General features: G+C 55.9%; 1 protein-coding gene across 1 annotated transcript in view; it reads right to left on the bottom strand.

The window, feature by feature from the left end:
- The window catches only part of INPP5A (inositol polyphosphate-5-phosphatase A), an 86,707-nt gene that overhangs the window by 15,166 nt on the left and 46,558 nt on the right, over positions 1 to 24,983 (bottom strand). Inside the window, exons 6-7 of the mRNA XM_014464547.2 lie at positions 24,389 to 24,508; positions 12,137 to 12,221 (exon numbers count right to left, since the gene is read on the bottom strand). Of these exons, the coding sequence (XP_014320033.2) occupies positions 12,137 to 12,221; positions 24,389 to 24,508 (205 nt within the window). The remainder of the gene's footprint in view (positions 1 to 12,136; positions 12,222 to 24,388; positions 24,509 to 24,983) is intronic.

The raw sequence follows: 24,983 nt of genomic DNA, 5'->3' as shown, positions 1-24,983 counted from the left end.
CGGAGGGGAGGGGAGGGTGGCGGCTGAGCAGCAGCGGGGACAGGAATGAGTGGCGCTGTTGCCCTCCAGGCTAGCATCTGATTGGCTAAGAATGAAACTAAATCTGGGCTTGTTTAGAAAAATCTTCTGTCTTAGCCTGTGTGTGTGAGAGTATGTATGTGCTCATGTGCAGATCACGTGAGCCCCTCACCCACCTGTGGCTCTGAGGGGCATGAAAATGCAGACAGACTGGGAGGGGTATTCAAGACACACATGTAACAGAGCAAGTGCAGGACACGCTCAAAGTGACCAAGTGCCGCAGACAGAGCGAGGCTCTGAAGGGCCGACACCCATGTTCACCCGTGTCGGAAGGATGGGATGTTGACAGGATGGGGGAACAAGTCACGTGGGGAATGTCTGAGACAAGCAGGCTGGTGTCTGGGGCCAGTGGTCTGATGTGGAGGCTCTCACTGGGTTGTGGCTTAGATAGAAACACCCAGTAAAGCTGTTTTTTAAAAAAGGGCTACATGATGTTTATTTTTTAGAAGACCATGGCAAGGAAACCACCACTTCTCACTTTTTAAAACACTTTCCTCTGCGTGGCCCTGGTGAGGTCCTGGTGCTGAGCAAGCCTGTGCCCCGGGAGAGCAGGAGCCCCCCAGGTCCTGGGCTGAGCCCGCAGGGTGTGAGCCCTGTCACCCGCCCCTGGACGCAGACCCCCTCCAGGTCAGGGGGCAGGGGAGGCAGCGCCAGCCCCAGAGCACACTCCGGGACAGGCCATTGACATTCAGAGCACAGATCAGCTAAACGGGTCAAGCCCCCCAAAGTGGCTTTTGGACTCATGTGTCACAAATCAGTCTGGGGCCTTCAAAGGGCGCGGATTAGAACAAGCCGCACAATCCGGAGCAGAGCGGCCCCCTCCCACCCAGCGCAGCCCGAGGAGGTCGCTCCATCCAGATGCTAATGTGTTTAAGTGGCTTAAGTGCTTCCGTGAAGGGGGGATGGGCTGGCTGGGACAGCGATGGACAGCCATTGTAGCCACCACAGGACGATTCAGGAAACTCACATTTCTCCTCCCAAAGGCATCTGCTGGAAACTTTTTACAAAATGCTTTATCTGGCCACTTTGGGCGGCTCCCAAAGGATAAACATCTGATCACGCCTGCTGAAGGTCTCCCCCGGCCCCCCTCCCTCCCCCAGCTCCTCATTCACCAGTTTGAAGAAGTGATCAGCCACCAGGCAGGCACTTCCCGCTGCAATCTGCGTGCCCACTCAGGCGGAGACTGCAGGCTGGCCTTTCCGGCTCACCTTTTACGGAAGGGGTTTTACTCTTTTGAAAGGAGAAAAAGTACCCAAAATGCTGGCTTTAAAGGGCCATCTAGGATTTATTTCATTATTAGCAGCCACACACAGGGCACAGGCGAGGGCTGCCTGGCACTTGTCCAGGGCACTCGGAACGCCTGCTGCTTCTCTAGGCATTTAAGGGGTCTTCCTCAGGGCCTTTCTGCACGGAGCCTGGTGTGGGGCGTGCGGTGGGCTTCGGAGCTTAGGACAAGGTGCCTCCTTTAGAAAGTTCTCGGGTTCAGTGCCATAAGGTTTGCTCTGTGTTTGTAAAAACATCAACCAAAAACTTATAAAGAGACTTAAAACTCTCCGTCAGGAACAGGAACCGGGTCACGGGCTTGGCAGGGTCTCGGTTGCTCATTTCTAGTGGTGAGTCACAGCTGCAGTGCCACCGCCCCTGTGCACCCACTTGGAGGGCAGCAGTGTCACACCCGCAGCAGTCTGCAGTTCCGCAGCTGTCCAGCTATGACTGTGATTTCAGAGAGCGCCCACCCGACACCCACCACACAGGCCAGGGCCGGTGGGCGCCGAGCGTGTCCCTGTGCTCCTGGAGGTGGGAGAGTGGGGGTAACTAGTGAGGAGATGGCAGCTGTGGGGGGAGTTCCGGGTGGAGGGCCCAGCCTGGGCAAAGGGGGCCGGGGGTGGAGGGTAGGAGAGAGGGAAGCGGTGTGAACAGGGACAGGTCACGGCCCGCCTGGTGGAACTCCTGGTGCACAGGGCAGCGTATGCCCCCCTGGCTCAGGACCCCAGCCAGGGGCCCGGGGTTCCTTCCCTGCTCAGGGGCAGGAGGAGGAGGAGGAGGATGCATTTCCATTTGACTTTTTTCCTCCACCCGAGAAAACACAGGAGGTGATGCGTATGTTGCCAGCATATTTTGAATTAAAATCTTGTTTGATTGAACACAGCAGCTAGTCTTGCCTCTGCCCACAAACCCTGCGTGGCCTGGGAACTCGTGTCTGGGTTTCCTTCTCCACCTGGAGTTAGGAAGTCCTGACTCTGAGTGGCAGGGTCTGCAGCGCCCTGGTGCAGGTTCCAGAGGTCACCGAGGGTGCGGAGCCGGGAGGAGTCGGGACCCAGCGGGGCCAAGTCAGGGGTAAGGGTCACCAGGTGCTGGAGCCCACCCAGTGCCCTCCGCATGCTCCTGATCGGGGTCCGTGACACCCCGTTCTCACTGCAGAGGATTACTGAGACAGGCAGGACAGACGCCAAGGCCACGTGACTGCAGAGAGGAAAGCTGGGTCATGGGGTGCTGCGGGGTCATCGGAAACGTTCAGAAACAATCTGCCTGGAGAGTGTCCTTTCTGCTGCGTCCCTAGTTATCACTGGTGGCCGAGGAGTTCTGTTCCTGCTTTGGTTTTGTTTTGTTTTGTTTTTGATGCAGAAAAGACCCCCTGTGAGTTGGCGGAGCCACAGACGCCCTTCCTGGGAGGCGAGCCCATCTACCAGGGGCACCCCAGCCCGGCCCAGAGCCACAGGTGCCAGAACACTAGCAGACAGTCCACGGGTCCTGCCCTCTGGAAGCATCCGAGTGGGAATGCGAGGGGACACAGGTCTAGGGTGACAAGTAGGCAAAGGTACCCACGTGGGATCAAAAGGCCAAGAGGCCCTGGAACCCGCTGCCCCCCCGCCCGGCACCCAGAGCCCTTCAGGGAGCAGCGGGGACGCTCACACAGTGCATTCCTGTTGCCTCCCATCCTTGGCCCCTGGGCCCCTCACACCCCAGCCCAAATCTGTACCTGGGGGAGGGGCCCCCGACACATGGTGTGAACCTCGCGGGCCTGCACATTGCTGCATCTGGCCTGGAACGGTGCCTTTGGGGGCGCTGGGCAGGCCATTGTCTCTGGGTCGCCCGTCACTGTCGTGGCCACACAAAGAGGGGGGTGATAGAAGCCAGTCTGGCCAGAGGTCTGCAGGCTGTTTAAGGCACAGCAAGGGTGCAGGTGCGCCTGGGCCTGGACCCCCACGACCACCGCGCCCCCTGGCCTGTTTCCCAGCTCCACACACTGCAGGCAGCTGCTGAGGGAAGCACCCTACGGGATTTTTAAGGAACTAGTCTATGGCCCAGAGGATTACACTCTTCTCCTTTTCAAATTGAGACCTGAGGAAAATAACACCGGGCCACTTGCTTCTGCCTGGACACGCCCACCACCACACGTCAATGGGCCAGCCCACAAAATACAGGAGCCAGAGGACCAGGTGCCCCAGCCCCGGGCAGTGGCCTCCCCTGGAGGGTGCTGACCCCAGCGCTCTGGGGCGTCCGCGGTCTGGCCCCAGGGGGCCGGGTTGGGCTGGTGGGTGGGCCCGAAGGTGCATTGTACCACCTTTCACGCCATCCCTCTCCACGTGACCCTGCTCCAGAGCTGTCACCCGCTGACAATGCACACAGAAGAACATGTAGGCCTCTGAGAGCATGAAATTGGACACAAAGGCGAGGGACAGAGGGAAGCGGCAGCCCGGCCGCCTGGTGTAGTTTCGGCCACAAACATGTTCACAGGACCTACCTCCGGGAAAGTGGAACGGAAAAGCGTGTAGAATAAATGGGCCTCAAAACAATGTCTTCAATAGCTTTAAACAAGGACACAATCAGCCTGAGGATGAACAAGGACGTCACCGTGGGTCCCGACACCGGATGGAGATGCCGCCGGCACTTTGACAACAGGGCTCAAGCGCAGAACCGTGAGTGCGGCCGGTCCTGCGCTTCTCAGAACGGTTGTAATTTGTGCCAGCATCTCTGAGACTTTCCTAAAAAATGGAGACAACTAAAGGACAGCAAAACCACGCGCAGGAAGCCACGGTGTGGCAGGTGTGACTAGCCCACATCTGGCTGCTCAGGGGCAGGATCTCTGACGGAAGAATTCAGACAGGGCCCTGCTTTCCAGGCAGCCATCTACCTCCTTCTAGGAAGCCACGGTGTGGCAGGTATGACTAGCCCACATCTGGCTGCTCAGGGGCAGGATCTCTGACGGAAGAATTCAGACATGACCTTGGGAACATGCAGGTGTGAGCGTGACCTTCTGGGGTGGTGACCTTCTGGGATGGTGACCTTCTGGGGTGGTGACCTTCTGAGGCGGGGCTCTGCCGCCTAAAGGCAGGGCCTGCATGACCTTGGGAACATGCAGGTGTGAGCGTGACCTTCTGGGGTTGAGCTCTGTCTACTCACAAGGGACTTTGCTTTCATCCCGCCCCTTCAGCGGTCTCTGCCCAAATGCCGCCAACCCATGAGCCCTAATTGACAGCCTTGCTCACGGATGTAGCTCCCAGTACCTACCCGCAGCTCCCAGCACCCACCTGCGAGGCCACTGCCTTCTTGGAGCAGGACCCCCCAAGCCCTGGAGACCCTGACGCTAGGCCAATGTCACTCCCACCAGCTCACCCTTTCCCCTGGCCTCACCTGGGGCCCCGTGGCGTCCACACTCAGGGGACAGAAGGTGCCAGTGGACACTGTCACAGTTAGCTGTTGGGTTAAAGAAACCAGCCTCACCCTCCAGGGTTCCCGTGGGAGCCACCAAGGTCACCAGCTTGCAGGTCCCGGCGGGGCTGTTCTCCCAGCAGGGCTGCGGGCCCTGGATGGCCCATCTGCCCTTTCCCTATCCCTGAGTCTTGGGGTTTCTTCCCTCCCCTGCCAGTGGCCACTGGGAGGTGAATCACTGGAGTACCAGCCAAGCAAAGGCGCGTCAGTAAAACCCGCCACTGTCCCGCTGTTTTGTTATCCTGCTGTTCTTGGTTAAATTCTAGCCATAAAAATGCCTAAAAAAGCCTGCATATAAAGATTCCAGCTAACATCTCCGAGAGGATTTCCAAAAGGTGGTTTACAAAACAAGACCGGAGTCTGTCCATAGGTTTCTCTTAAAACGTGTTAATGGAAAATCACTAACTTTTAAATTTAAAGTTTTCAAGTGACTCTAGCAAACAGGAACTACTCTAGAAGAGAAGCACAGTCTTTTATGCTATGACTGATTCTCCCAGGAACGCTGAACATCAGCAGGTATGTGTCCTGCTGTGTCGTGTAGCTGGTCAGATCAACAGAGCGCTCTGCTGTCCAGCGGGGCTATGCGTGCCAGTCCCAGCCAGGCCGCCGGCCTCCTCCCGGAGTCAAGGGATTATAAGTTGCACCTCGAACACTCCGCAGCCTGCCAGCACCAGCATGGGCATTGGGAAGTGGGCTTAGAATTAAAACATTAAGTCAGACAGATAGACAGACAGACATCCTTGTCCCCTGGATTTCTGAGTTCTAGGAACACCGGACAAGCATTATTGGCCTGGTGACTAACAATTCCTTGGTAACTAATGTCCCCAGACATTATTTCAAGTCCTAAACATATTCCAACAGTAGACAGGAGGACAATCACTAAATCGCTTAACGGATGGCTCTGAAACGGAAATCAGTTACAACTCGCCATGGTCATCGGCGACGTATGGATCTGAGAAAAAGTGCTCAGACAAGAGGAATTCTTTGACCGCCCCTGATTGGTAGACACATGCTGTGCCCTGAAAAGTAATTGCCCACCGGACAGGCATCCGCTGCTGCCCACACTGGTGGCTGATGAGGTGAGTCTGCTGCGCCTAGAGGCGCTGAGCAGGCTGCTCGGAGCCCTGAAGAGGGAAGGGGCCAACACTCAAAGCAGCAAGGGTAACACAGATGCCACTCAGCCGCGACGGGAATAGCACAGCTCAGTGACGTGCACATGCACGTGACTCCAATGAACTCTGGCCAAGGTAGCACCCTCTTTCCTATCAGGCTCAGGCCCACACATGCGCACACATGCATGCACACAGGCACAGGTCCTGAGAAGCAAGAGAGAGACAAGGCTGCAGGCAGGGCAGGGCCTCAGTGAAGCGTGCACCACAGTGATTTCCTCGGTTTCGGGATCAGGGTGATCTGCCTGATGCAGACAGGACCATCCTGGGAGGGACCTGAGGAACCAAGACCGAGCGGGGAGGCCGGCCCTGTCAGGTGTGCCCTCCGCCCTGTGGACAGGCACCGCTGCCTCCCGCGGGACGTGCCCAGGACACCCCATTCCTGTTACTCTGACTTCCCAGAGGGCCCTTCCACAGAGCACTGCCTTCTCCAAAGATTGCCCTGGAACGCCTGGGAGGAGGGAGACCTCTAAGTGATTGCTGAGAGAAGTTCTGAGGGCCCGACAGTGCTGACATCACCGGGACCGAGGGGCGTGGACAGGGCCGCGGAGCTGAGCTGGCGGCGAGCTGGCGGCAGTTAATGAAAAGGCGCTGTCATGAGGGTTATGTCAGTAGCGAGGCACCTTCTTCCTCTTTGTTCTATATTGTCCACTGTTCGTCCAGAACAACAACACGCCATAAAGACCCTTTCATCTCCTCCTCAGAAGGCTCCCGCTGGCTCCCTCCAGCTTGGTGGCCCAGGGCAGCACCCACCCAGCGTTCCCTGCAAACCCAACTCGGTTTTGAGCAGGAAGCAGAGTGGCTTTCTCAGACTTGCGTCCAGCAGGTGCTGGGGCATGTGCCACTGGCTCAGGACCAGCTCCAGGACAGGCACTGCCGTGTGAGGCCCCAAGTGAGGCCCGCAGGGGACCTGCGCACGCTGGTTTGGCCGCTTGAGGACATCCCCAGCCTTCCACTGACATGCCTGGGCTCAGCCGGTGGGAGGGCGTGCGCAAGGAGGCACAGACCTGCACAGGCTGCCATGGATGGTGGCCTTGAAGTGCTTGCCACCAGGCCTGGCACGGAAGATCTGCTCTGAGTCCTAAAGTCCCCATGGGTCTGTACTAGCCCTAAGGGCGGGAAGAAAGCAGGACCTAGCAAAACACCCAGAAAAGCACATTAAAGATCAGTGAGCTCAGAACTGATTATGATTCAGAGAATCTTGTTCCTATAGCAGAGGGGAGGAGGGGGAAGCCACAAATGTACTGTCCTTTTTCTTCCTTTCCCATAATTAGAATAATTATTCTGACATCAATCTGCTAGTTGGAAACACTGGCCAATGTTTATAAAGAAAACTTTCTGGAAGAAAACCCTCTAATAAAGACCCAGGAGACTCATCATAATTAAGTTAAAACTATATTTCATTTTTGATTAATTTTCACAGGCCCTATATCAAACAGATCTAATACAGGTCTCTTTAGAACAGTAATTAAAAAATAAATCAAATGATGTAAATTCCTAATTCGATTGCTTTAAACCAAGAATATTTTTAAAAAACAAGCAAAGGAACTGACAAGTACAGCTTGGCTGACACACCTGACTCACGGTCCCTCCAGCAGCCCTGCCCTCGTCCGTCAGAGCAATTCAGCGTCACGAGGCCACAGACAGAAGTGTCCAGAGCCTGAGGGAGGCTGCTCAGTGCACAAGCTGGGCCCTGCGAGGTCCATGGACCTGTCCACACTGCTCCCAGTTCAGAAAAAAAGTCCATGACCACTGACATTTGCCGAGGGCAGCGAAACAGGCTGTCTGTCTGTTGAAACTACGCATTCCAGAGACCAGGAGACAGGCCTGCAAAGGCCTTGCTCTAAGGAAGGCTTTCTCCAGGCCGCTAGGGAAGTTGGGTGGCACGTCCCATCCCTGTTGCTTGTCTAGTGGATGGCAAACTGCTCGGACCTCCCGGGCTCTTGACACCCACCACTCACGGGTGCATCACTGGCTGAAGAACCGCCACCCGTGGGGGCTTCTGCAGGGCCGAGCCAGGCTGCCAGGCACACCCCAACTGAGGAGTGGCAGTCGCACCTTGCGCACACGCACGGGGCCAGCAACACAGCTGTTGCCCTGGCTGCAGGGCCCCCACCAGGAGCTGGCCTGGCCCGTGCCCACTGTGTCCCCAGGCTGAGGGGTCCTGGGTGCAGAGATGTGGTTGGGTTTGGTTCAACAAGGTGACTGGAACCCAGATGAAAGCCAGCATTTCACCTGGTGCTCGACGTGTGCTCACCCAGCATCAGCCAGCATGGGGGGTGGAGCAGCTGGGGGTTCTCAGAGGGCTGACCAGAGGCGATGCCCCTTTCTGCTGTGTGGGAGGCATGGGGACATCTACAGTGATTTCCTCATCCTCTCCCAAGGTCGCAGGGTCAACTAGGACCCACTGTCCAGCACTGCCCAGCACCCCTCCTGCGAACGTGGCTTCCTGGACAATCGCTGCTATTAAGTCAGATCCTCACAGGATGTTTCGCAACAGGCCCACCTGGTACCTGAACACACGTGTACCTGTCAGTAACTGGCTTTTGAAAATGGCTGCCCGCCTCCAAAACGCATCCATCACTGTCACTGTCGGCAGTGATGGGCGGCAGGTGGGCGCTCTGCTGGGCCGCGAGGAGATGGGAGCGCCTGGCACTGCTGTCACTGTTTGTCACTACGGCCAGCTGAGAGCCCCAGCTGCCAGTTGCCACTGCGCAAGGCATGAAACATACCCTCTGAGCGATCCGCCAACAGGGCTGAGGAGGCTGCATTATTAATTAGTTCCATGACGCGAGGCCCCTTAGGGGGCACATGATAATCGTGTTTAATTTGTGTATGTTTTAATTATGGCTTAGGCGGTGCCACATGTGATCACAGTATCCTCTCTTCAGTTCTGCTCTGCAAGCCTGTTTGTACTAATTTGCATCTGAAATGCGAAGTGGCTGATGCCTGGGGACAGTCTTCCCAGTGCACACAGCGCCTCTCTCCCAGGCAGGTTCCGGCCAAGACTGCGGTGACCCCCGTAACCTTCCCTCACCACAAATGTCGGGCTTCCTCCTGGAGCTGCCACAGCTCCAGGGCCTGACAGTACCCCCCCACCCCGCCCCAGCGCCCGCCCTGCTCCAGCCACAGGGGGACAATCACTGCCTTTGACTCCTGCTGCCCGGATCTAGCTCCTTGCCTCTCTTGCTCTAAATATGGATTGAATTAACCTCCGTGGACTGTGCCAGCCGGACACAGCCAGCGTCCAGGACCAGGGAGGCTCAACTTGACGCTCCAGGTGGGGTCAGCAAGGAGACCAAGTCAAACCGTGGCTTCTAGTTGAGCCAAAAACGTAACCTCAACCTTACTCCTCAGGAGGGAGGTTGTCTGCCAACTCCAGACAAAGCAATGATGCCGCATCCCATCCTGACAGCACCCTCAGGGCTGCGTACCACGCACAACCCAGCACTGGCCGGGACAGGTGTGGGCACCTCTCACTTGGCCCTGGGTGATAGGAACATAACTTGAGGGTGAGCCCCTGGAGCCGAGAGCACAGACTTCCCCAAGAACACAGGGGTGGGGTGGGGCTGCATGGCCTTCTCCTGCCCCCAGGACCTCGTCTGTAGGCAGTAAACGTGAGTGTCCAAAGACGGTGTCCCGAGAGGGGTCACTGCTACGAGCAGCCTGCCTGCCCACCCAGCAGGAGGAGAAGGGATGGTGACAGGCAGAGGCGCAGGCTGATGGCAGTGCTGAGGACAGAGAATGCTCTGGGCCCCAGGTGGGGGGTGGGGTGGGACAGAGGGCTTGCTGCCCACACCCCAGTGTCTGCCTGGGGCTGCGCCTCCCCCATCCACACAACTGTCTGAGACCCCACAGGGCTGCATAGCGTGGGGTCTCCTGCTCCAGGTGATGCCCTGGCTCCCATCTGCCCTGAGTCTAGGCCCCCTGATCTGCATCTCTAACGAGTCCCCCCCGCCTCCCGCCCCCCCCCCCATCAGACACTTCACTTGGAAGGAATGAAAAGGAAGGGGAAGTGTGCCAGAGGCCAAGTGGAGAGCGCAGCCCGAGGCCCTGAGCCCACCATCACCAAGACCGATCCCTGCACATGGCTGCACGTCCCAGGGAAAGGGCGCTGGATACACATGTTGGAGGAGTGGGAGACGAGTGTATTTTATTAGTGGGCTGCGCCCCACAGGAACGCACCTGCCCCTGACTGAGCACACGGGCCTCCTGCAGTCACGCCCATGCGCCCACCAAGTAAGAAAAAGGAAAATTCTGTACAGACGAGTCTCCCCAAACCCACCAATGGCCCAGGCCCTCCTGTCCCCAATCCCCACTGCCCGTGGCACCTCACACCCTCCACAACTGGTGCGCAGCTCAGCACCCCCCACGGGAACCAGAACCGGGCTGTGCACACACCTGTGACTATCTGACCTCAGTCCGGAGCACTGCCCTTCTATGTGATATTTGTTCTATCGGGAAGAAAAGGCCACGCGTGAAACTCTGACCTTTTCCCAACATGCAAGCTGCTGGGTGGCTCCTGACTGATCAGCCGAGGTCTTTCAAGGCCCCACTGTGCTTTGCTGAGAGGAGACCCTCCAGGTGAGCGGTGGGCGTTTCCAAGCACAGCAGACCTACCGGTCCCCAGCCAGCGAGCAATGACGCGTGCCCAGGGACTCAAGATCTAACAGTGCAGATCTGCAGCCCCCGGTGGCCTAACGTTACTGGGGAAGGCACCTTCCTCCAGGGCACTGGCCTCTGTGGCTGCTTGGGCCGATGGTATCAGACATGGAGCAGATTCCAACATGACAGGAGCGGCTCCTGAGTTCCCTAAGGCTATAGGGCCAGAGGGATGTTGATTGGGTCCCTGATATCTGACTCATTAGATCTTCAATTTCAAAATGAGGAAAGAAAACTCAGCAGACCCAAAGAAAGGATTCTGTAGTTCCAGGGGCACTCACCTGTCCACCAGTCTACCTGAGAGCACTCCCTGAGGTCGGAGCCCCTGCCCCATGCTCAGGGGCCCCTTGATGTCAGGGAGCGGTGCTCTGGTGGTCGGTGAACATTATGCATGTGTGTGTGGGGCTGGCTTGGTGAGGTAGCGCCAGCTTAATTAAATTATAAAAGAGGATTTCAATACAACATTATTCATTTCTGTCAACCAAGGGGAGCTATGGGATGATCAAAGCCTGCTCCGTCTGTCTTTAAGAAATAATTTTCTACCAAAGACGGAAGATTAATGTGTGACGATATTTGTAATGAGACTACTAATGGGAAGATAATAACTCGGAGGGACTGCCACTTCTCCATATTGTTGTTCCCACCGTGGTCACCACACACGCGCTCTAGAGTCTGTGCCAGGCGCGGGACCGAGCCCTGGGAGGCTTGCCTGGCACACTGCTGCTGCCTCCCGCCTGACACCGGCTCCTCCCCGGCAGGTGCAGGCTCAAGGTGGCAGGGTCTCCCTCTGCTGCGGCTGGGAGAGCTGACATCAGAGCTGCAGCCCAACAGCACGAGAGTCCCCCACCCACTGTCCCAGTGCCCCTGCAGCGACCTCGTCAGGGAGAGCCGACCCCTGTGCCTGGGCCACCGGCTTTGCTTCCCGGTGACACACCAAGGTCACACCGCTGGGACACAGCAGCTGCACTGAGCCCCGCCTTCCAACCTCAATGCCTAGTGGCCAGGTGGCCAGGTGGAGGGTTTCCATCTATACTTCTTCCTCAGTGGGGACATGGCTCCAGGGGCCCGAGGGGACCCCGGCCCTGTGGGTGTGCCCAGGAGACACATACGGCCTCCGAGTTCCCAAAGATGGAGTGACGTCGACGTTTATTAAAGGAGACAGAATGTGCCACGAGGAGAGAGAAGCCAAGACACAGGGCGGAGGGCTGGCCCCCGAGCTGCTTCCTTGTTTCTTTTCAGTAGTTGACAACTTCAGTTGTCAGGACAGAAGAGGTCCTGGTGCTTAGCAGCGGCTGAGGTGACTGCGCAAGTCTGAGGGACCCCCATCCACCTGATCCAAAGAACGGCCCCCTTTTCTGATAACAAGACATTTCTTTATTAGGAGTTTTTGCCGTAAACATAACCAGTGGGAATGACGACACTGAACTTGCCCATAAAGGACAGCACGTCTCCACTGCCTTCCTACTACCACTGAACACGCGTGGGCTCCAGACGGGCAGGGGCCGGGGGCCTACCTCCACCACGGACTTGGAATCCAGTCGGAAGTTGAAGTCACCAAAGACAAAGTAGGACACTTTCTCGAATCGCTGGTCAATGATCCTGGGAGGAGAGAAGGAGACAGGTTAGTGTGCATTCACGCCCACTGGCCGCTGCAGCCACGCTCCCACCACACGTTATACCAACTCCCGTGGAAGGCAGATGCGTACCCCCAACACTTAGCAAAGTGACCACGGCCACACATGTCCACCTACAGTGCGAGGCTCTCTCCAGCATCGTGTGTGCCGCCAACAGGTCCTCATCGACTGGGCCAGCGGCGTGAACACCACACTTGGTGGGAAGCGCAGCCTGCACCAGGTTACATTTTTTTTTTTTTGTAAAAAATATATTTTATTGATTTTTTACAGAGAGGAAGGGAGAGGGATACAAAGTTAGAAACATCAACGAGAGAGAAACATCGATTCAGCTGCCTCTTGCACGCCCCCTGCTGGGGATATGCCCGCAACCCAGGTACATGCCCTTGACCGGAATCGAACCCGGGACCCTTCAGTCCGCAGGCCGATGCTCTATCCGCTGAGCCAAACCAGTCAGGGCACCAGGTTACATTTTTGGTCAAAAACGTAACCTCAACCTTCTGGAGTTTTTTTCTGAAGAAGTACAGGCTGCGCTTCCCATTGGGTTCCCAGGATTCGGGAGCAGCCAGAAGCTGGTGTGGTGGTGTGTACAGGGACCTGTAATGTCCCTGGACACCAGTTTACCCCACTCACTGTGGGCAACGCTGTGGACACCACTCAGGACTAACACTGTGGACCCTTAACTGCCCTGGCCCCAATCCCCCCCCCACACACACACCTGGACCCTTTCAGAAGGAAGGTCCGCTGTCCAGGAAGATCTGGTGCTGAAACGCCTTCAATCCGCCCTGAGCACTGGATGGGGGGACAGATTTGAGCCCCTCCTATCTTCTTGCCAAATGAACTCGCACATAAAAGCTTTCTTTTCTCAACAGCCAGTGCCATCGTGTTGGCTCCCATGCCGTGCGCAGTGAGCCCTGCTGGGTAACAGCATGTGGGAGGGCTGGTGGCCCAGAGAGAGCCATGTGGGTGCGACAGCCCACACGGCCCCAGGCCGCCTTCACCTGCGTTTGGATGGTCCCTCTCAGGCAGGAAGGGCCGCTTGGACTTGCCCTGAAAGTGTTTACATAGCATCCCTATTGGATGTTTCAAAGTTATAATGGCAACTTGTCTTTTCAAATAGATACTGCCTGGCTGGAAAACATGTTTCTGCCGAATGTTAAGTGGATCACAGTGTGTTCCATAAAGACTTTTCCATTGAAAAGCACGCCCATAGCAAGTGTGGCCTCTACCTCTGCCCTCAGACAAGGAAGCCTGGGAACTGCTCAAACCCGCTGGCCGCCGCCCACCACGCCGTCCATGACTGTAGCTCCGAGGGCGGGCAAAGCGCTAGCTACTCCTGTTTCCAAAGCAGAACGAGAACCTCTTACAAGTCAATCAGCCGAACAGACATGTCGTCTGTGCAGAAGCTTCCCAGCGTCACTGTCCAGCTGTGGCTTCATGGACACACTTGCTGTGCAGACTGGGGGTGAGCTGCACTGAGACGGACTTAAACCCTAATTGGGCCAGGCAGGCAAAAGTGCCTTCACCAGTCACTCAGAAACACCTAATCGGTTACCAAGGAACCTGATGCGTCCCGGCCCACCCTGCAATGCCTGTTGTGCAGTTGTGTGGAGCCCAGGCACCGTGTCCTCCTGGGGCAGGCGTACGGGCGTGGCAGGCCACGTATCAGTCTTTGCTAACTTGATTTGTCATCTTGAGAAACTAGAGACAAGTGATGGGCAGTATGGGGCTGGGTTGGCGCCTCCTGCAGTGATGAGGACGGTTGGACTCAGCCTTGAGAATCCGGCTCCCAGGTGCTATCAGGCGGCCCGGTGGCTGATCGCTCACCGGTGTGTGTCCGAGAGGGTGAACTTGCCGTGTTCTATGTAACCTGTCTGAGCTGAGTGGAAACGCTGTCTTTGTTTTAATTTGCGTGATTACCAGGAGGCTGACCGTCCTCTCATGTGCCTGTTAGAATCTGCATTCTCTGCTTCTACTTATTCAGAGACGGTTTTTCTTTTTAGTTCCTTGCCTTTTTCACTTTGAATTCCAGTTTTCCTGTAAATTGTGATGTTAACCCTCAGTCTTGTTGCTGGCCTTCAGCTCTGTTTCTGCAGACATTTTTGTTTTCACACAGTGAAACAGACTGATTCTCCAGAAGGCCTTCCCGGCCCCGTCCACGAACGGCTTCCGTCCTTTATCTTCAAGGTGGAATTCTGCAGCTGGTTAATCCATCTGGAGTCACACTGGGAAATAGGGGTCTGAGTTTATCGATTTCTCAATGGTCCATTGAACTGCACCATCTATTAAACATTCAATGCTTTCTCCCCCGAGTTTGTAAAGCACAAAATACCCTAAGCGAATTGGAACTTTTTGCGACTCCCTATTCTTTTCTTTGGATCCTTCATTCATCCTGGACACTTTTCCTTAATCTGACTTTATAGGGAGACCCTGCTTGTCAACAATTCTTTAGAAAACCATCTTGGCCATGTTCCTATTTCTCTTGCATATTAATTGCTCTATCATCTAGCTAAATTTCATGACAAGCCTTGTTTTCCCTTTTAATAATATTTAATATTACATTAATTTGAAGAGAAAGAACATTTTCACAGATTGTTATTAATGGTGCAGGTGACTAGCAATGTCACTGTGTTAAAATTACATCTTTCTAGAGAGGAAATACTGCTCAGGAATGAAGATGTCAGAGGTGGGGGCAGAGACACCAGCCTCACTCAGCCCATGGACTGGCCCCTACTGTGTTCAGGACCAGCCACAGCCCGCCGCCCCCACCTGCGCTGTGCTCACAGGTGAGAGGACAGAACCTGCCTCACAGGTGCCCACAGGAACCTAGCTATTGCAGCCATCATGAAAAAATAAAAATAAAACTTTTCCTGGTGTTAAACATCTTAAAAAAAATATCCTGAGAACTCGTGTAGGTTCCTAGAAAGGTCAGTAGGTCCTCCCCTCAGGACCCTTAGGACATGGGGTTCCTGGCTCCCACCCCGTGCACAGGAGCCACACTGGAAATGAGAAGACAGTGGTGTGCTCTGCTTCCTTGAGGGAGCCTTGTCCCCGCAGGCTCAGGGCCCGTCCTGCACAGAGTCCCAACTCCACGGTGGACCAGTGAGAGGTCAGGGAGCACCATCACTGGGCTTCAGACTGAGAAACCACACCATCATCACAGCTCATTATGCGGACTGACTTCTGGCTGTCAGCTGGGACCACACAGAAGCCTGTTCTCTTGCCCCGGGCACCTGTCCACCAGCACTTCCCCAGGAGGCTGGCGTCCCCAGGACACGGAAGGTCCCCTCAGCAGGAGGCAGGCACTGGCTCCCTCACCCTTGGTGCCTCATGGGTTCCTGCAGCCAACTTTCTGTGCCTGGCTCAGCGTCAGTTCTCTCCAGACCCAGCCCCGGCCCTGACACCCAGCCAGCCAGCCTGCCCTCCCAGCCCGTGGCACGAGCACCATCAGTCCCTGCGGCTCTGGGTCTGAGGATCAGGCAAATCCATTCAGCTCCATGACTGCCTCCTGGCGCCCCAGCGGCACGGCAGGCACAGCACAGCCCTGAGGTGGCCGGGAGTCCCAGGCCACATGGGTCCCGTGCCCCAGGATAGGAGGCCCTTAGTGGACATGCTTCCTCCTCTAGCGGAGCCACCTGGCCAAGCCATGTCCTTGGGGCATTCTCTCCCGCCCCCTCCCTGCCAAGGCCCAGTGAGTATGTCTGAGAGAGTGCTGTGCCCATGGTGCTTCCTGAGACACTTCTGCTGCTCAGAGTCAGCACTGCTTTGTCCTTGGGGAGGGGCCAGAGGGCGTGGCAATGGAGACACTAGCACAGCACCTGGGACGTGGCTGAGGCAGTCTGAGAGGGTGGCTGCCACAGGACCCTCAGAGCTCCTCATCACATGGCTGTCACAGCCTTGTCACACGGCGCCCTCCTCCCAGCCAGCACACGTGGCCCAGTCCACTCAAGTGATTTCTCTCCAGCTTGACTTTGCCTAAGGGAGGAGACCCGTCACTCCCCTGAGCGGAAAGTCTGTGTCAAGGCATCTGCACATTCTATTTCAATAACTTGTTGGCTCTGTTCACGGGACAGCGCGGGAGCCGGCATACCTTGAGGAGGGTCCAGGCAGAAGGTGCACAGCCCCAATGACCAGGCTGTCAGCGCTCTATTGTCGTCCATGTGGCTGTTCCCTGTGTGCTGTGGACTCTGAGGCTGATCAAGCACGCACACGGTTGCAGAGTGGGGACACTGCATAAGGCCTGCTGGCCTGCACGGCTGTGAGCACATCATGCAGGTGTGCCTATCGGGCACTCTTCCTCTGCTGTGAGATCATGGCAGCGGGTGCCAGTTGAAGGGTGGCGGGACACACCTGCAGTCAATCTGAGCTCTGAGGAACTCGCTCTACTCGGGTAGGACAGCTGAAGACCGCTCTCGTCACTGGAGAGGCCAGGGCTCCCATCTCATGGGATCCGTGAGGGTTCACGGTAAGCCAAGCCCTGGAGGCTACACGGAGGCTTCAGGGGGCAGGTGCCGGGACACCCCAGCCTGGAGCAAGGCCCACAGGAGAACACAATCCAGGGTGCATTTACGGGACACCAGGGTGACCCCTCGCCAGTGACATGGAGCTGCTCCGGGGCACGTGCTGGAGCTGGGCACTGGTTGATTAAATGGCGAAAGTGTTCGGCTCAACTGAGGTCCCCACTTTTGATGGAAAGGAAATTAGAGACTAGGAAGAAATGTGAGCGGCTGATACCCTACCTATGAATTAGGAAGCAAAGGCTATTTGGCTAATTTGATGGTAGAGCCCAATTTGAGGTAAACTCTTTAAAAAAAACGAACAAATTTCAAATTTCAGATTTAGCATCTGATTGAATAAACTTAAAATTCTCTAAGTGTTTAGAGCAGCAGTTCTCAACCTGTGGGTTGCCACCCCTTTCAGGGCTGAACGACCCTTTCACAGGGGTCGCCTAAGACCATCGGAAAACACATATATAATTACATATTGTTTTTGTGATTAATCACTATACTTTAATTATGTTCAATTTGTCACAATGAAAATACATCCTGCATATCAGATATTTACATTACGATTCATACCTGTAGCAAAATTACAGTTATGAAGTAGCTACGAAAATAATTTTATGGTTGGGGGTCACCACAACATGAGGAACTGTATTAAAGGGTCGCGGCATTAGGAAGGTTGATAACCACTGGTTTAGAGAGAGAAAACGTACCTTCCCAGGGCCTGGCTCTCCCACCCACAGGGAAGGTGCGGGGACGGAGATGCCTGCGGTGACGAGCAGAGAGTTTCAACGGCGTGTCCAGAGCCTTGTAACACTGTCATTAAAAACCTAAACTTTATCCTACTTCCATGGCTCTGCTCTTCTTGATGTAATGGCCTGCGCCCATTAATAACAGGGTCTGAAAGGTCGTGCCGCAGCGGCAGCGGGAGGGGCCGCCACAGGCCCAGGCAATTGCCTGAGTGCCGGGCCCGCGGCCTCACTTTTAATTTCAACAGAGTGCCATTTGGACCAGGAGAAAAAAAGCGTTGTTTTAAAATTAATTACCTTGTCAGGAGCTATTATGATTAAAAAGTAGGCCCACATCAATATCGCGTGCCTAATTCAAAAAGGGAATTACAAGAACAGCCATAAAAATCAATTTTTTGGGCCTTGAAAACGGAGCGTCTTTCTGTTTTGACAGGTGATTTCACTATGAGACAAACCACAGTGACACTCACACGTCATGGAGGCCGCCCAGCGAGCAAGGGCTGTGGACTCGGGGGGCCCGCGCGGCAGACCAAAGGCCTCTGGTATGGAGACAACGTCCCCAGGGGGAGGCACAGGTTAAATATTCAGAAATGACAGCATTTGCAATCGGTCGCTTCAGAGTGGCTGGCAGTCGGTGTCCCAGAACACAGACTCGCTGCCACTGGGTCTCCAGGCATAGGGCACCCGTCCCCGGACTAAGCCGTGGCACTGTTCCTTTTCTTCCTGTCCGTTCCTGTCTTTTAACTATGGAAGGGAGTGAATTCACGTATAATTAGGAATCTACTAGCGTCGGCTTTTGTTTCTCAGATTTGGTAGAAGCCGCACTCTCTAATAATTTATTAGCAAAAACATCAACAACAGAAATTGCTACAACTAAGGCAGAACATTTTAAAGTTCCTTAAAAGTTTCTCCTAATCTTAACATGTCTCATTGAATGGTGTGTGGTAGAAATATTTAGGCGCCATAAACAAACTGGCAATGTACTTCTCCTTCCTGTGCTGGGCGCGTGCTGGCGTGGGCTCTGGCCTGGTGGGGCCGGAAGCCACAGGCGGACAGTCCCTGCCCTGACTCCAGCCGGCACAGGGAGCTTGTGTAAAATGGTTTGTCCTGAGGCAGAGACGAGGAAAGAGGAGACGTGTGAAGGCAAAGACGAAAAACCTACTGACAGAACCTGAACCAGCATCAGTGTTAGCATAAAGCTCCCAAATGTCCCTTTGGTGGTCCCACTGGGCGTCATATGCTGTCCCAACAACCAGTGAGCCTGGGTGTCAGTGGCCAGGCTACCGACTGGCCTTCCCAGGCCCAGCACACACTCCTACAGCCAGGCCGGCTGAGTGGTGCCCACTGTGCCCACCACAGCACTCATGGGTGACACACAGACCCTCAGCCACTGGAGGGATCAACATGGAGAAGTCACAGAATCTTGAGCACAGACACAGCCCTGATGGAGCAGCGCACGGAGAGAGCTGGGCTGCGTGAGGTTTTCATGGTAAGGTATTAATTCCCAAACCCACTCTTTCCCAAGGCGTCCCTAAGTGAACTGCTCATGTTTCTGAAAATTCACCTCCTGTCTTGGCTGCTCGAGGCCTGAGGCCCTGCTATGCACTAAATCGTCTCCCCAAGTCCATGTGGTGAGTCCCTGGCCCCCATGTGACTGTGCTGGGGATGGGCCTTTAAGGAGGTTAACCTTCGATAGGTCACAGGGTGGGGCCCTGATCTGACAGAACAAGAGACGCCAGAGACCCTCCGCAGGGCACGTAAGGACACAGTGAGAAGGCAGCCCTCCCGGGCCCTCAGACCTCCGGCCCCCGGAAACGTGGGAAATGACTGTGCTACTTTGTATGGTGGCCCGAGGACTGTCAGGCTGCCCCCCACTCTGGCCTGGGCCTTGCTCTCAGGGCTGCTTCTCGAGGTGGGGGACCCAGGGGCTGGGTGGGTTCAGTCCCCAGTCATCATGTCAGTACTTCTCAATCACTAAATTCACTAAAGCACCTTCTCACACACCCGCCCTATGACCACCCATCCCCATGAGAACTGTCTCGGGCAGAGTGGTGGGGAAGACCACCTGCATGCTCCTGACAGGGGACCTGCTGAGCAGCTGTCATTTTCACACATTCATTCATTCTTTAAATAGCATTATAATATTAGATATGCTTTTCCACTCTGAGAACCACACCTCACACCCCACCTGGCCGCCACCCAAAGCCCGACACCAGCACAGAAGACCCTCAGCCTCCTGTTCCTCAATATCGGCAGGGAATCCCAGCCTGACTCTCAGCTGAGCGAGTCCTTACACACTTCAACACCAGTGAACCCAGGAAACAACGCTCAGCCTCACAGGTGCTGGGGAAATGCTATGCTCACACCAGGCCCTGGAGGATGTGGGCGTGCACCTGGTCATAACACAGGGCAGCAGGCATAGTCCAGCAGTCAGTAAAACACCGAGAATGGCCCAAAGCAGTGCCCGCAGAGGGAGTGGCACCAGAGCAGGGACAAGGCCGAGCCAGGAGTGCCTGCGGAGCAGGTGCTCAGCACAATGGCGTTCGAGATGCCAGTGCTGACGATGAAAACGCAGACGAGCCAACATGCACATGTGCTCACGCATGCCAGCAGCACAGCAATGTGGCCATAGAAGGACAGGCACTAAATCAAGATGGTGAGGGGGAGGGGCAGGAAAAGGATTCAGGATGGAGATCATAGAGATGGCGTCCATGTTCCACTTCTTAGCAAAAGGACACATGACACAAACACGGAGACGTGAGCCTAACGGAGCTGAGTGGAGGGTGCATGGCTGTCATCAGAGCCCTCACTTTTCTGGGCGTGTGAATCCGTTTTTAATAAATAAAATGAAGGATAGATTACAGATACCATCAATCATCCGAGACGTGGAACGGCGAGCTCATTTATTGGGATGCAACTGGACTTGACGTGTCCTAACTGGGCGTGATCCTTCCCGACACCCTGAAAACGCCGTGTGGTGAGCACTGGCCTGTGCTGCCCGACTCCGAGCTGGGCTCCAAACAGACATGACAACGGCCACCCAGGCTTCCAGGCTGAGGTCCCTGAGTGGACGGATGTGCTTACAACCAGGAAGACCAGGAAGTCAGGTGGTGGGAACGAGCGCCCAGCGCCGAAGTCTGCGGGACCTGCCTCAGCCTGGACCCCAGAGCTTCTCTTTTGCTCGCAAACAGCGAGCGAGTTCTGGGAACGGCCTGAAGAGACACATTCAGGGTGGAGGGCCTTTGAGCAGGCTGACAGCTGACTGATGACCGGCCCTGGGATGACAAAGGGGGCCGTGGGCGGCCGGCATCACATCGCCTCTCCCTGGGAAACTAATTGCCCTGAATTGTTCACGGCAACATTATTTTTCTGGCCATCATCTCCTTTGAATGCCCAAAATGAGCATGAAACAACTCTTTTGACCGGACATAAAAGTTAAATGTCCCAATGTTGATCAAATTAACTTCAGCGCTGTGACAATGGACTGTATTTGTGAGAAAATAATGGGGGGGACAAAGGGGCGCTTTATGCCAAGATTTCACAGCTGTAATGTAAAAATGTTTCTGTTGAACTAGGCCAGGCCACATCTCAAAGGGGAGACAGAAGAACCCTGTCACTTGTGGAAAAAAAATCTCATTTCACGGCCGAAAGCTCCAGGAGGTGTCAGGAAGTCTCAGCCCGGGAGGGACACTGGCTGAGGTCTCTGCTCCTGTTTAATCCCCCAAGTCCTCCCCAGAGAGCTTAACCGTGTGTCCGGGAGGCAGACAGACTAGTCCAGGGCCAGAGGGGACCCCAGGCCAACACAGGCCCCACATCCCTGGAGCCCCGCACCTCAAGTGCCAGCCTGATGCTCTTCATTAATTGGGGGTTTGTCTTCTTTTTAAAAGTTTCATAACAAGAGATTAAAAGCAAAAAATTAAACTGCACAAAAAGCAAAGATTATTATTTGTAATAAAACCGCCCAGAGGAACTCCCTATCTGCACTTTAACATTGAAAACCCTATTTACACATCTCCAACAGGAGCCCTTCCCAATCGGCCAGACTCGAGGGAGGGGCGCTCTGGGTCCACGCCTGCGTATGATGGCCCGAGGGCCCAAGGGCCAGAGGCACGCACGCCTGGTACTGCTGGGAGGTTAAACACTTCTGAACACAAACTCTCCATTTTTCAAATAAGTGTTTTATTTTGGAATAATCTTAGATTTACAGGAAGGTTGCAAACATAGCCCTGGGTGCCTCTGTTTTAACACAGGGTCCCACCAGCAGCCCTGGGAATAGGGCTTCAGGCCAACGTGCCACCTTCCCCAGGTCTGAGGGCACCAGCTCATGGAAACGTGGACCCGCAAAACTTCACGGGGAGATTAAGCCAAGAAGGCAGGCTCGCTTCTCAGAGCCTCCTCGCTGTTTCCCTGTTTTCCCGGCCTGCAGACAATGCACCCAGAGGTTCCCAAAGAGTGAATGGGGCACTGTTGGTGGCAACGTCCATTCAAAGGGCCGGCATGGCATTGTCCTCCCAATCGGCAGAGCAGAATGCAGTCTGCTGGTGGCTGCCAAAAGGTTAGCAGCCCTGATGAAAGGGCGGCCCGGTATTCACACTCCTACAGAGCCGCCCTTTGTGCTGCGTGCAGAGGCCGGATCTGCGGCTGGCCGAGCCCCCACACAAGTGATTCGTGGGAATGCAAAGCCACAGGAAAGTGCCAAAACCCTAAGGCTGCTTTCCCTGAGGCTGCAGGGGAATGGCAGTTTGGGGCAATGACACAGTTTAATGCCACACCCCACTGACAACCTGACCACAGCCACCAAAGCAGACTGCTCACGGGTCTGCCTCAGCCCTGCTCCATGGGAGGTCCCAGTGAGTGCAGCCCACCAGAACCTGTCAGCCAGAGACCGCACACAGTAGTTCCCTAACGAGGTCCTTATTGCTGGCCATGGGCTCGCTGTCCCAGGCATGGTGGCTCTGCCCACAGCGCCCCGGCCTGGCAGCTCTCGGGGAGGCCAGCATCGGCCACTGCAAGGGACCGCTCCCAGGGCAGCTCCCCTGAGCCTGATGTCACCGCACACCCTGCCTTCTTTGCTGCCTCCTGAATCTCGACACTGTGTTCCACGCCAGCGCTGTCAGGTCAGTGCCCAGAGAGAACCTGCTCCAACCAGCACAGGTTTTCGATTCCCTGGGGCCTCAGCATAGACTCAGCAACACTGGGGCCTGCATGGTGGAGGCGCTCCAGAGCCCGCTGGGGGAGAACAGGCAACAAAGGACTCATGGACGAGCTGGCCAAAGGATGTCATGCCCCGGCCCAGGGACTTGAAAGCCCCCGTCACAGGTGGCCATGGGTCAGCACACGGACCAAGCAACGGGCCCCATGGCCCTGTGGCTGAGGCCCCAGGTCTGGAGGGAGGCGAGGAGCTCAGGTCTGGGCCCAGGTCTGCTCTGGCCCTTCCTCACCCCAGGTCACCCCACCTCCGAGCCCAGCCTGATCACACCTGGAGGCTGCATTAGGGTTTGAGGGGGCTGGGCCCTGGGTGGGCAGGACAACCAGATCCTACATCCTGCACTCCTGCCTCCTCTGTGTGGGCCTGGCAGCTTGCAGCAGGGACCTGGCTGCTTGGCCAGGGCGTAGGCCCTCATCTCAGGGCCCTGGAGGTGAAGTACCACCACCGTCACACATGGCAGCAAGGGACAGAACCCCACCCTCCGACCCCTGTGGAGGGTACATCCTGCTGAGAGGAACCCAGAAGGAAGGAGCCTGCAGGGAGGGACCCCTGCCTATGCTGGGGGGAAGTCCAGAGGGGAGCCTGGTGCACACAGGAGGGGTCAAAAGGTCAGGGTCTGGACGCAGTGCCAGAAAGAGGTTAGCTGGTGACATGGGGCCAAGGAGGAGAGCCACAGTTCTCACTGCTCTGATGTGAGCAGTGTGGAGACATGGTGGGGTCCTGGAGAAATCTGAGATCACCAGGCAGAAAGAGGAGAGGACTGAGCTGTGGTAGCGGCTGTCCCAAGCCTGGGATGTCTGACTGCCACCTAGGTCGCAGGATGCTGGTGGGGAGAGACTCGCTGAGGCCTGAGCAGGATGAGCAGCAAGAGAGCAGCCCTGGGATGAGGCTTTGAGGCTAAGCTCCATACAGCAAGAGGTCTGTCTTTGAATCAAGAGGGACCCTGGTCCCCAAACCAAACCTAACCTATCAATTGAGTTTGAGGGGACACCTTCTTTCCCAATGACAGCCTATCAACTTGGATCCTGTGAAAGGTCGCACGAGACAGCCAGAGACAGGAGGGCCCCTCGGAGTCCAGGACCACAGGGTCCTGAAAAACCACCTGCGAGAGGGAGTGAGGAGAGGCTACTGGGAGCTTGGGCAGGAGGCAGGAGCAGCTTCCCTGCTCTGAGGACCCCTGGGCTGCTCCCCTAGCCTCCCCAGATGCACAGGCTCCAGGCTCTGCGGGCAGAATAGGGAGGGAGGTGCTCGGTGGCTCAGCCTTGCTGAGCAGACTGTGTACAGCCCTGTGCTCAAGGGACCCAGCCCCCAACCTCCAGGAACTGCAGGTGGGCAGAGCCACTGAGAGGTACCGCCTCCCGCTGGGAGAACCCAGGGCCATGATGTAATTGTCAGACTCCAAGGTGTCCCAGCTGGCATCTACTTCTGCCTAGCCCTGGGTTCATTTTCTTAGCTCTCCCACAAAACTGAAGAGAAAGCATGAAGCCACCCACCCTAAGTCTGCCTGGGAGGGACTGCTGAAGCCTTGGAACAGGGGTTGGGATTTGTGCTTTATCAACGGGTCAACATTGGCAAGTTTCATATTTTTGGCAAATGGAAAAACAAAATAAGTGGCTTAAAAGAACAAGCCATACAGTCCTGGGTGGTGGGGTGGGGCCACGCACACAGCACCTACCTGTCGAGCACATAGCCCAGGGCCTTGTGCCGGATGCCCGCGTACACAGAGGGGCTGGTCTCCCAAGCGACCAGGTTGGAAGCGTCATGGAAAAGGTGGATGTTCACCAAGTCAAAGGCGCTGCAGAGACAGAGAAGGAGACTCAGAGACAAAGGCTGAAGCCTCGGGTTGGGCACTGCCTCTCTCCAACCCTGTTCCTGCCCGAGGTCCTGAGGGATGTGGAGCAAGGCCTGGCTGGGGGCCCCAGGGTCACCAGTGGGCAGAGCCACTTGTGCCCCATACTTCTGTCCTCCTCAGCCTCTCCAGGCTGACCCAGAGTAGGACATACCTGCTCAGAGGACACAGGAGACCTGAAGTGTCCTCTTGAACATCTTTGCAAATGCAAGATCACAGAAACTCTTCTCAAGCTGCCAATGAGCCAGGAAGAGCAGGAGTGGGAGGAGGCAGGAGAGGAGGGAGGAGGAGGGGGCTGAAGGAGAAGGAGGAAGGAGGGGAAGGTGGGGAAGGGTGAGGGGGATGAAGGAGGGAGCAGTGGAGGAGGGAGGGGAAGGGAGGGAGGAAGGGGATGAAGGGGATTAAGGAGAAGAGGAAGGAG

This window comes from Myotis lucifugus, unplaced genomic scaffold, assembly GCF_000147115.1.
Source record: "Myotis lucifugus unplaced genomic scaffold, Myoluc2.0 scaffold_255, whole genome shotgun sequence".
Lineage (NCBI taxonomy): Eukaryota > Metazoa > Chordata > Mammalia > Chiroptera > Vespertilionidae > Myotis > Myotis lucifugus.
This window is presented reverse-complemented; position numbering and strand designations above follow the sequence as displayed.